Source organism: Oncorhynchus kisutch, linkage group LG30 (genome assembly GCF_002021735.2).
Source record: "Oncorhynchus kisutch isolate 150728-3 linkage group LG30, Okis_V2, whole genome shotgun sequence".
Taxonomy (NCBI): domain Eukaryota; kingdom Metazoa; phylum Chordata; class Actinopteri; order Salmoniformes; family Salmonidae; genus Oncorhynchus; species Oncorhynchus kisutch.
The window spans coordinates 30,068,506-30,080,926 of record NC_034203.2 but is presented as its reverse complement, the minus strand read 5'-3'; the positions used below and the strand labels follow the sequence as shown (position 1 = coordinate 30,080,926).

The window sequence follows — 12,421 nt, the reverse complement described above, 5'->3', positions numbered from 1 at the left end:
ACACAGCTCCTACACTCTACGGTACAATAATAGTAATATATACCTCAGCACTTTCAGCACCCAGCTCCTACATTATATGGTACAATAATAGTAATATATACCTCAGCACCTTCAGCTCCTACATGATATGGTACAATATCACATCAACATGGCTAGCCATCCTCTACTGCTATGTGGCAGTCACTTATAACCTAGAGAGGCGATTTCCCAGACTCTAAAATGTATGTTCAATGGGGATGTCCAGGAGTTCATCTGAATCTGCTAAACCTGTCAAAAGAAAAGGTTTCCACCAGCCCCTGGCTCTGTCTCTGCTCTAATTTCTAACACAGAGAATAGTTTTTTTTGTGCATTACAGGGACTGGATAATATGACATCCTTGCACTGACTCAAAGAAAAGTGATTCCATTATGTCTCACTTCATGCTCACAGCTCTTCTGTTGCTTTATAAAGAAGGGTCTGCAGAATGTTGTTATCCACTTCCAAAATGGACATAATTTGGCAATTTAGACTACTGGAGGCAATTTAGACTACTGGAGGCAATTTAGGTTTCCCTACTACACCCAGGATTAGAACCAACAACCTTGTGTTTAATTGTTTCTGCAAAGGCTAGAACATTCTCTTTATTTATGTATTTAACAAGATGAAACCAGGTCAGGTCATGTTGATACTGATAGTGAGTCTCCCAGTTCAAGTTCATAGTTAGCCCCTTTTGACATTGTGGTGAAATTGAATCATGGTGTACATAGGTTGGGGATGAAACAGAGTAAATTACATTTACGTGGGTATTCATACCGGGTCATACCTGGCTTGAACCAGACTGCACTCAATCACACAATCATTCCTGTTAAATTGTCATCAGGGGTATTCTTCTTCCCCCATACTATTTCTGTTCTCACCCCTACTCCCCCCTCAACCCTGCTTCCTCCCAGGTGCACCTTGATTGATGGTATTTAAGATGAGAAGACATCTCTCTCTCTCTCCTTCTCTGTCTGTCTTAAGACTCATCTCCAAGTGCAGTGTTGGCTGTATATCTAAGCTGTATGCCTGCTACTGAAAGCCGGCTGGTTACTCCATAAGCTTTCAACTTTGATTACCTTTGCAGGCAGCACTACTTGTTAAATATTTTTCTGGCAGAATACAAGTGCAGGAACCTGATTATATAATTGCAGCATTTGGTTCACTATACAGCAATTTTGACAGATGTCGCCTGTTTAACTTATTCCTCTTATTCAGTCTGTCGAAAATATTTACATTTGTCTGAGCTGTTTTGTCACTTATTTATTCCTTGTTTTCTTTTATTTGAACATCTTCTTCATACACATTAATGAAATGAAAAGGTTTGACCTTTCGAAACATTACTGTGAAGAACTACCAAGAGCTTATAAGAAGTAAGCCTACAGTAATGAGTGTTTTTGTGGTATTTTACCATGTGTGTTGAGATGTAACCTGAGTGTGAATCTGTGTTTCAGAGCCAGAACAGCACGTTGAACAGCAGCATTGGAATGTGCCACAGCAGAAATGGGGTCAGTAACCATCACAAATGCACATTGAGGTGTATTGAAAAGGAAACTTTGCAGTATTGACCTGAGTCTTTCACCATACAAAACAACTGATCTCTAATTCATCGAATACTTGCAGTTAAGGTGTGGGTTTGAGCCAACAACATTTGTATTTAAACTAGAACGGGTTCCCAGTCAGAGAAGGAAGCATGGTTCTCCGGTACATTGCTGACCCCACAGATAGGTTCTTGGACCACGCCTTCCAGCCATCTCCAGGAAAGTATCCTCAAGTGACCTCCCAAAGGGTCTTAACCCCAGAACATGGCTAATTCATTACATATTGTGATACATCTTCCTTTCAAAATAAAACAGTCATGTATCATTTTGAAAGGAAGAGTGACCTCTGCTGGGCAATAGCTGTAGTTCATATGCCAAGTAGAGCACCTGTCAAATCACCTGTCATTGCTTACAAAACTACAATTGAACGTTTCATTCACTGTATGTCCACTTAGTACACAGAGGGCTTGTTTTCCTGCTGTAGTAAGTAACTCCTGTCATTTTGCCCCACAGACTACATTAACCAGAACGGAGTTTCGGACATGATGAACCCTGTATACCAGCACCCTGGTCCCCCTCGCACCCTCCTCCCCACCATATCCTCAGACAACGCAGAGGCAGAGTACCTGAACTGCTATAAGAATGGGGCAGTGGGGCCTGAGTACCTCAACACCCTCCAGCCTTCCCTCCTCTCCCCCACCACCTCCAATGGCATCTCCAATGGCCTCAACCCCACTGCTAACGGCCATTCCCCCATATCCAATGGTCTCCTCTCCCCCACCTCCAATGGCCTCTCCCCAATTTCCAATGGTGGTCTCCACCACGTCCAGAAAAATCAGCCCCAAAACAGTATAGATAACCCAGACTACCAGCAGGACTTCACCCCCTCCATCAAGACCCACATCCCAGCCGCAGAGAATGCAGAGTACGTGGGCCCAAACTGAGTTCTGTTAACCCCCTACTCCCACTGTGGAGGGAACAAGACACCAGGGAATAAGGCTCTCTATCCTACTGAGAGAAGACATGAGGTCTTTGTTGAGGAGGGGTAGCGGTACCATGGATTGTATTGTACTTTGCATTGTATTTATCCCTGCCTAAAGAAGCCAGAAGTGAGATAAGTGCAGCTTTCCATTTTGTTTCACCAGTTGTAGTATTGTATAGTACTATGAAACTCCTCATTCCAAAACCTCTTCCATTTCAAACTGTGTCTGAACAGATAGAGATGTGATAGGAATTAGGCTCTGGGTCTGGGTGTATTCCACTCCATTGTGTTCAAAAGACCAAGAGAAAACCTTAGACCTATAAGATACTGTAGCCCCTTTCAGAAACCCATAAGAGATGTCATGTTGCACAATGAAAAGTTGTGATCAGAATGTATAAGTGGAGAAACACTATTACTAGACAAGAGTGTAACCTTCAATCCTTGATGTCAGATGCTCCAGAAATACTATTACATGTGGCAGCTCACCCTTTTCTTGCCAACACAAACAGTACTTAAAGATGTCACTCATACTGGATTGGTGTATTGAGTATATAGTATTATTGGGTATTTACCTTCCACGGCTTAAGGGCTTGAAACTGTTAGAACAACAGTTAAATGTCTCGGCTCTTCTGTGTGTGGAACCTGCAGTTTGAGACCCACTGGAGTCAAATGTTGCTGAACGTTGTTGGTGTCAGAAGTGGGAAGGAGGAGGCTCTCATCACTGATGGTGGCTGGACCATGGAGTTCATTGATGAACTTCTGAATCATGACGGCACTCTTTCTGAAGGAGGGTTTCATGAGGACACAATGTCAAATGTTGCTGTTGATGACTCTGCTGAAGGCTCTATAGCAGGGATATTCAAATCGTACACTATGAGGTCAGGAACCTGCTGGTTTTCTGTTCTACCTGATAATTCATTGCATCCACCTGGTGTCCCTGGTCTAAATCAGTCTCTGATTAGAGGGGAATAATGACAAATTGCAGTGAAACTGGCTTTGAGGTCCAGATTTTAATTTGAGGGCTCTATAGCCTTTATTATATGGCCAGATGGGAGACACACTGACCCCTGTTGGTGCCCCAGTGTAAAAGTATCAATATTAGTATATCTCTGTTGTTGCTTATTGTCTTGAACAGTTGGGTCTTCAGTTCTGACACTACATCTGTAAATCTTCTAACCGTTTTGAAGGAATATATGAATTAGTTACTTGACATTTGAGAGCCTGCTGTTTGACAGAGGTACATATACAGATCATTTGTATTTTACTAGGACAAATCCTTATTTACAATGACAGCCTACCCCAGCCAAACCCTAACAGCACTGGGCCAATTGTGCACTGCCCTATGGGACTCCCGATCACAGCTGGTTGTGATATAGCCTGGAATCAGGTCTATAATGACGCCTCTAACATTGAGATGCCGTACCTTAGACCGCTGTGCCAATCCGGAGCCCCAAGATAAGTGTGAGATTATACGTGTATAATATACTCAATATGGTCACCTATAAATGATCCTATCAACATTCCTCATCTAAATGGTCTTGTCCCTTTATATATAAATATACACTTATTAATGAACTAATTATTTCATTTCAAAGTGAAAATGAATAAACCGTTGTTTTCTTTAAAGACATTTACACTGTTCAACAGCAAATCTGAGTGTGCTTTTCAACCTGTTTTATTAAGATGAACATATGATTAAAGGATCTCTTGTTAAAAAACGATGTTTTGTGTGTCAAAAGTTTTTTTTTGTTTTTACGTTTCACAATGTTGCTAGTGTTCGTACTTTCCAATCCGGTAGGTTGCAGCAGTGTGCCAAATGGTTGTTCTCCAGTCACCAATGTCGTAATGAAGAAGACGAGCAATAACAGGAAACGCCGAAGTTTTGGGGGGTTCATATAGCTAGTTATAACGTCAGTCGTTACTGTAGTTGGAATGCTAGTGAAGTATTTGTGACAGTAAGAGGGATGGGGCTCTTATCAGAAAGAAGCTGTTTATTTTTCCTCTTCATAATTTTGACAGAGGGACATTATACATGGGTAAGTCCACCTACCTATTAAATAGCTTTCTATAGACTTATTTAGCTAGCTAGTTAATCTCTTGTTGCGTATAGTTAGCAAGCTGCCGGTTGCTTGCAGTAACGGTTCGCTAACTTGTTTTGTTGATTCAATCATCAGACACGCTATCGCTATTACGGCACACCCCTACTAACTTGCTAAAGTGTGTCAAACGAGCTAAATCGGTGTCAAAAAGCTAGTGTGCTTACCCAAACCAAGTCCTGTTCATGCTTACAAGGTGTGTTCGTTTAACGTTAAGTATCTTGCTAAAGTAACTAGATAGCGTTAGCTGGCATCGATAAACTAGAATCAGCTACAAATTATACTAGTAGCTAGTTTTGACCATCATCAACTAGATTCAGCCGCTGGACGATTTCTTATTGAGCGGATGGTCAGGGGACCGGAACATTACTACAAATCATTTGTAGACTTCAAGACCAAACAGATTTGACAAAAACATCATTTCAAACCGTGCTTATATTTGTATACGATCACATATCTATTGTTTGGCAATATTTTGGAACTGATTTCCAAAATGGAAAGTCACTTGGAGCTGATTTGCTGGTGTTGTTACAGTCTAATGTCCAACCATTTTTTTTAAAATAACAAAACCAAATTCGTCCGGCTTCGGACCGCCAGTTGGGGAAGCCTGGTTTAGGAGATTGATATCTAAAATAAATATGGCTCTACGAGCGGCCCAGACATGACGAAATAGTTTGCGTCACTGTCACGCGAGTGTCTTGTAGCTCAAAAATCATCCATCAAATGCAGCTAACGTTAGCTATTCAGCAAGGTAAAGTAAATAAACACATTTGTTTATCTCAAATCAAATATTTGCGTGACATGGGCTTACATGCAAATTACTGTACTCTGATTCAAGTGAGAGCGAGACCTCTTCAAAGCTACTGATGTGCGTCCTCCTGCTCCAATATAAAACACATTTAGCTAAAAAATACATGAATCCAACAAACGACCCAAAGCAACTCATGTTTTGATCAGATTTTCTCTCGTGGAATGGAATTCAATAGCCCATTGTTAAAATTGACTGTCTTTGTGCTATCTTTGTAGTTGCGCAGTCATTTGCATTCCTAAAATAAGTTGATCAAGCCTCCTCATTCCTACAGTCAAATCATTTCCAATACACTTCACGACAACACGCAGCAAAAGGGCAATGAACTTTAAGATACAGTATGTATGGCTATATGGAGTAACAATACACAAATGTTGGATACTGAAAACGACTGTAATGGGAGACCTGTATCGTCAAGGAAGTAACTGGAGTTGCTCTTCGGGATTCCCCTGCTTGAACCAGACATTTATTTATATTTCTGGGATTTGTGTATGGCTAGGTATTAACGCACTGTTGGAGCTAGAAACACAAGTATTTCGCTGCACCTGCGATAACATCTGCAAATGTGTACACTACCAATAAAATATATTTTACATTACTTAGCCTGTTAGGTGTGCCATCCTCCTCCTAGGCAGCTGATTCAATGGTTTGGTGGGTTGATGGCGAGTGCCTTTTGAACTTGCCCCACATAGAAACACAATATCTCTGTCAGACCCCGAACAGACAGAGGCTTAATCCTTGTTCACATTGGCAGTTTGAAGTGACTCAAATAAAAATCTAAATCCTATCTGATTAAAATCTGTTATTTTTCCTGCAGTCTGGACAGCCTGCCAAAAAGCACAATGGAATCAGATATTTCAAGCCACATTTCAAATCACTTTCATATCAGGTAGTTGCACTGGTGCTTGCATACAGTGCTTTGAACACAAATGCAGTGCATTTGGAAAATATCTAGACCCCTTGACTTTTTCCACATTTTGTTACGTTACAGCCTTATTCTAAATTGATTAAATTAATGTGTTTTAATAAACACACAATACCCTATAATGAAAATGCGAAAACAGATACCTTATTTACATAAGTATTCAGACCCTTTGTTATGAGACTCGAAATTGAGCTCAGGCGCATCCTGTTTCCATTGATCATCCTTGAGATATTTCTACAACTTGATTAGAGACCACCTGTGGTAAATTCAAATGATTGGACATTATTTGGAAAGGCACACACCTGTCTATATAAGGTCCCACAGTTGACTGCATGTCAGAGCAAAAACCAAGCCATGAGGTCGGAGGAATTGTCTGTAGAGCTCCGAGACAGGATTTTGTCGGCACAGATCTGGGGAAGGGTACCAAAACATTTCTGCAGCATTGAAGGTCCCCAAGAACACCGTGGCCTCCATCATTCTTAAATGGAAGAAGTTTGGAACCATCAACACTCTTCATAGAGCTGGCCGCCTGGCCAAACTGAGCAATCAGGGAGGTGACCAAGAACCCGATGGTTACTCTGACAGAGCTCCAGAGTTCCTCTGTGAAGATGGTTGTTTTTCTGGAAGGTTCTCCCATATCTGCAGCACTCCACCAATCAGGCCTTTATGGTAGCGTGGCCAGATAGAAGCCACTCCTCAGTAAAAGGTGCATGACAGCCCGCTTGGAGTTTGCAAAAGGCATCCAAAGACTCTCAGACCATGAGAAACAAGATTCTCTGGTCTGATTGAACTCTTTGGCCTGAATGCCAAGCGTCACGTCTGGAGGAAACATGGCACCATCCATACGGTGAAGCATGGTGGTGGCAGCATCATGCTGGGGGGAGGTTTTCCAGTGGCAAGGACTGGGAGACTAGTCAGGATCGAGGGAAAGATAAACGGAACAAAGTACAGAGATCCTTGATGAAAACCTGCTCCAGAGCGCTCAGCTCAGACTGGGGCAACAGTTCACCATCCAGCAGGACAACGACCCTAAGCACACAGCCAAGACAACGCAGGAGTGGCTTCGGGACAAGTCTTTGGATGTCCTTGAGTGGCCCGGACTTGAACCCGATCGAACATCTCTGGAGGGACCTGAATATAGTTGTGCAACCTGACAGAGCTTGAGATGGTCTGCAGAGTAGAATGGGAGAAACTCCCCAAATACAGGTCTCTCAAGCTTGTAGCGTCATACCCGATTAGACTTGCTTGCTTTAAATGCTACCAAAGGTGCTTCAACAAAGTACTGAGTATAGGGTCTGAATACTTTATGTAAATTCTTTTTTTAATTATACAATTGCTAAAAATAAATGTAATACATGTTAGAATACAGTTGTAACGTAACAAAGTGGAAAAAGTCAAGGGGTCTGAATACTTTCTGAATGCATTGTAGCTAAATGTATTGAGTAACTGGAGGCCACCGCTTCCATCACTGCGGTGTAATAGCCTGAACCCATGAGGTTCGTCTAACCTGGTCCTTGGGCAGTTGATTAAACTATTGTTCAAACAAAAATGGTATGCAATGGGCGTATTTATTACGCCGATTCTGTTGCAAAGCGTTTCTTAAACTAAAGCAAATGGAACGAAACTGGGAAGGACCTACCTGAATTTGCAATAGCAACTTTTGTTTTGCTGTGTTTGCTTCTATTTAGTTCTGAAATGGTAAACGGTTACCGTAATGAATACACCCTGGCTTTTCAGGCTCTTTGGCTGATAATTGTTATGTACTTTCCATACGACAGTATCTGAGCATCCAGTTTTGGATTAAGACGACATGGAAGAATGTTAAAAATGACCAACCAAGCATATGTACATTTTGTGATAATAATAACAATAGTAATAATAATAATTTAAAAAAAGAGTACAGCCGGTTATGAGTAAAGTAGGCAATTTAACATGGGTGTAATTGGAGTACCCTATGGCTGTACCCTACTCGGAGGCGTGTTCACATTAAGACATGACTCGCTGTATCTATCTATGGCTACATTAGTTGTCATATTAACAACGGGTGTGTATGCAGTGGAGGAGGCTCAGCAGTGTGAACAAGGCTTTAGACTAGTCGGAGCACAGCCAAGGTCTGGTCACAGAAAAGGCACAAAATAAGTGCATTAACGTCTTCAAACACACCCTTCCTTTAAATGCCAGTGTAATAACTCATAAGAGACATGTTGGAAATAATTTAACAGTAGCAACACATTAGTGAGTTCAGTCTAGTCGTAGAGTGCATCTTCCTGTCATTTACTTGAAACCCCTGACCGTGACAATAAGGGAACCAACCAAGTCTGTCGAGTGACCTATGCAAAAGAAACAGGGCACAGTGTGTACTGTAAATTATCAGTCTGAAAGAAACTGAAAGAAACTTGTTCGGAAGTCAACCATCGAAAGAGTAGATTAAAAGGGGAACGCGGAAGACGACAGCACATGTGATTTGTGGAAGTGAAGGTTTTATTTTAGAATCTGAAACACAGGGCCTTTCGATGTGGATAGTAGGCTAATATTACACTCAGACGTGGTATAGAGAAAATAACCCCAAGGTGCACAAGACGTCAGCTCACTTCTGCTTTAATTTAGAATTCAAATGATTTACCCAAATTATATTCTTGCTATCACTTTTTGACAGCAATATTTTTGATTTGAACGAAACCTTCCATACATATTTGTCCATAGTAGAAGTGCTCAGAATGTGACTTTTTGGACCTGAATGCCAAAACATTCAAGAGATAAAGGTGCTCAAAGGTGACTCCTTTTGCATACCCCACCATACCATGAGACATCCATGTCTTCAACACTGGAGAAGATAAACGGTTGAAATTGATATAATTTAAAAGCTTACAAACAGGGTTGTCAAACTATTTCATTTCTAGATAAAAAATAATAATAATAATGTAAGACACATTATTTCTTTTTTTAACCTTTTTAATGTCAATTTTCAAAAAATGTGTAAACTCAGATTATTTTCATATTCATATGTTGTAGTTTAGACCCTATTATATATCTGAGGTTTTTGTGTTGTGACCGCCATTGGTTGAGACAACATGCTCTTGAATACAGGGTGTCACGTTTTGGCTGATAAATGTACCAAAATGGGAATATATTTTTAATTTCAACTTTCAAATGGTACCACACAGATGGTTGGAGCTCCAGACATCAGAGAATGTTGACTTGAATGGGAATATCTGTTTTAAATTATACGGTCAATCTTCCAAAGGAAAACCTATGTAATTTGACGGTGTGTGGACTGGCAACCATCTTTGAATCCATGAATTCTAGTTGTATGATTTGAAATGACACTCACCCTGTATTCAAGAGCATGTTATGTCTCAACAGATGGCGGGCACAACACAAACTCCGATGCCGTAAAACGGGATATATGCACAAAAAATGCTAAAATGAATTTGAGGTATACAGTGACTTCGGGAATGTATTCAGACGCCTTCCCCTTTTCCATATTTTGTTACGTAACAGCCTTATTCTAAAATGGATTAAATAAGAAGAAAAATGTCTTCGTCAATCTACACACGATACCGCATAATGACAAAGCAAAAACTTTTTTTTTTTTAAATGTGGAGATGGGAAAACCTTCCAGAAGGACAACCGTCTCTGCAGCACTCCACCAATCAGGCCGTTATGGTAGAGTGGCCAGACTTAGGAGCTCAGACTGGCGCAAAGGTTCACCTTCCAACAGGACAGTTGCGCTAAGCACAGAGCCAAGACAACGCAGGAGTGGCTTCGGGACAAGTCACTAAATGTCCTTGAGGGGCCCAGACTTGAACCCGCTCGAACATCTCTGGAGAGACCTGAAAATAGCTGTGCAGCAATGCTCCCCATCCAACCTGACAGAGCTTGAGAGGATCTGCAGAGAATAATGGGAGAAACTCCCCAAATACAGGTGTGCCAAGCTTGTAGCGTCATACGCAAGAAGACTCAAGGCTTTAATCACTGCCAGAGGTGCTTCAACAAAGTACTGAGTAAAGAGTCTGACTGCTTATGTAAATGATATTTCAGTTTTCTGTTTGATACATTTGCAAAACATAAACTGTTTTTACTTTGTCATTAAGGTCTATTATGTGTAGATTGAGGGGGAAAAAATATTTTTTTATCCATTTTAGAGTAAGTCTAACGTAACAAAATGCAGAAAAAGTCAAGGGGTCTGAATACTTTCCAACTGCACTGTACATGTTTTTAGAATTTACGTTAAAGGTAAAAAAGGGCATCCATTTTTTTTATATATTTTTTTTTATTCAATAAAGTATCATAGTTTGACAACCCTGTTTGTTAGCTTTTAAATGATATTGATTTCAACCGTTTATCTTCTCCAGTGATGAAGACATGGATGTCTCATGGTATGGTGGGGTATGCAAAAGGAGTCACCTTTGAGCACCTTTATCTCTTGAATGTTTTGGCATTCAGGTCCAAAAAGCACTTCTACTATGGACAAATTATGTATGGAAGATTTCATTCGAATCAAAAATATTGCTGTCAAAAAGTGATAGAATTCAAATGATTTACCCAAATTAGATTCTTGCTAAATTAAAGCAGAAGTGAGCTGACCTCTTGTGCACCTTGTGGTATAGAGAAAATAACCACATCTGAGTGTAATATTAGCCTACTATCCACCTCGAAAGGCCCTGTCTTTTGGCTTCCAGGTCCAGAAAGTCACTTTTTGACTTCTTCCATTGACCAACATGTATGGAAAGTTTTGTTTAAATGAAATCCTGTCAAAAAGGGATTGAATTCAAATGGATTTACCCATTTGTTGTCTTTAGCGTTGGCTACGTGCCTTTTTTTACTTTTACACAGTAGCAACTGATCTCACCAATTCAAATGAACAGAAGGAAACTCGTCTAACACTTTCTTGAGGGCCTTCAATGACCGCAACAAAAGCATTGTAAAATGTGCAGCATATGTAGCCTACAGAACAGCAAATTTAAGTTCTGATAAGTAGCCTACCTATCTTCTCTCAGGTTCAAGCCCAGCACTGTGTGTGGTACGGTGAGTGTGGTGAGTCTGACAAGGTCCCGGGGAAGAAGTACAACTGCAACTATACAGGACCACCCATCCCACTTCCAGCAGAGGGCCATGAGCTGCTCACGGTAAGGTTGACCATGGACGCTTTCTTTGAACGGGTTCTCAAGATGCCTTCTGAAATGACAGTTGACTTACATTGAAATGTGTTCTGTCTCACATGTTTTACTTTCGCAAAACCAAGTTAGATCATGGAAATTATACCGTGTGTCTGTTTGTGTGTAGGAGCTGTGTCCAGGCTATGACTATGGGAACCAGAGTCTGTGCTGTGATGTCCAGCAGCTCCAGACTCTGAAAGGGAGCCTTCAGTTGCCCCTACAGTTCCTCTCTCGGTACGTACTATGGTGGCTTTGCAAAAGGGACTTTGACGTTACATGTGCCCTACTTGGACAGACCCCTGTTATAGCTATAGTCTAGCAAGATGCCTTGGTAGTAAGGTAGCTTTGTTGGCATCTTATCATTGTCACCGGTTTCCTTCTAAAGGTCTCTTTATATGTTGATGATGATAATAATAGTAAGCTTCTTTATCCTGACTCTCTGTGTTCTCCATCTCCAGATGCCCAGCCTGTTTCTTCAACCTGATGAACCTGTTCTGTGAGCTAACCTGCAGCCCCCTCCAGAGTCACTTTATGAATGGAACCCAGTTCACTAATGGCACTGCTGCCAACAAGACCAATGTGGTGGAAGTCCAGTACTACATTGGACAAACATTTGCCAATGGTGAGGGGGCACATTTCCTGGTCCCAGCTCTGTTTGTGCTGTCAGAGCCAACTCCTATGGTCATTATCCAGCTAGTGGGCACAGTCTCTATATCACAGTTTGAGACACACTATATATACCAAAGTATATGTGGACACCCCTTCAAATGAGTGGATTTGGCTTTTTTAGCCACTCCCGTTGCTTACATGTGTATAAAATCGAGCACACAGCCATGTAATCTCCATAGAGGAACATAAGAATGGTCTTACTGAAGAGCTTAGTGACTTTCAATGT

At 41.1% G+C, this 12,421-nt stretch overlaps 2 protein-coding genes across 2 annotated transcripts in view; both read left to right on the top strand.

Annotated features, from left to right (window-relative positions):
* Window positions 1–4,259, top strand: part of LOC109874573 (epidermal growth factor receptor-like) — a 73,659-nt gene extending 69,400 nt beyond the window's left edge. Inside the window, exons 25-27 of the mRNA XM_020466542.2 lie at window positions 1,470–1,523; window positions 1,682–1,775; window positions 2,070–4,259. Of these exons, the coding sequence (XP_020322131.1) occupies window positions 1,470–1,523; window positions 1,682–1,775; window positions 2,070–2,500 (579 nt within the window). The 3' untranslated portion in view covers window positions 2,501–4,259. The remainder of the gene's footprint in view (window positions 1–1,469; window positions 1,524–1,681; window positions 1,776–2,069) is intronic.
* A 141-nt stretch (window positions 4,260–4,400) lies between these two features.
* Window positions 4,401–12,421, top strand: part of LOC109874572 (NPC intracellular cholesterol transporter 1) — a 28,487-nt gene continuing 20,466 nt past the window's right edge. The window contains exons 1-4 of the mRNA XM_020466541.2: window positions 4,401–4,574; window positions 11,368–11,496; window positions 11,654–11,760; window positions 11,985–12,148. Coding sequence (XP_020322130.1) covers window positions 4,503–4,574; window positions 11,368–11,496; window positions 11,654–11,760; window positions 11,985–12,148 — 472 coding nt within the window. The 5' untranslated portion in view covers window positions 4,401–4,502. The remainder of the gene's footprint in view (window positions 4,575–11,367; window positions 11,497–11,653; window positions 11,761–11,984; window positions 12,149–12,421) is intronic.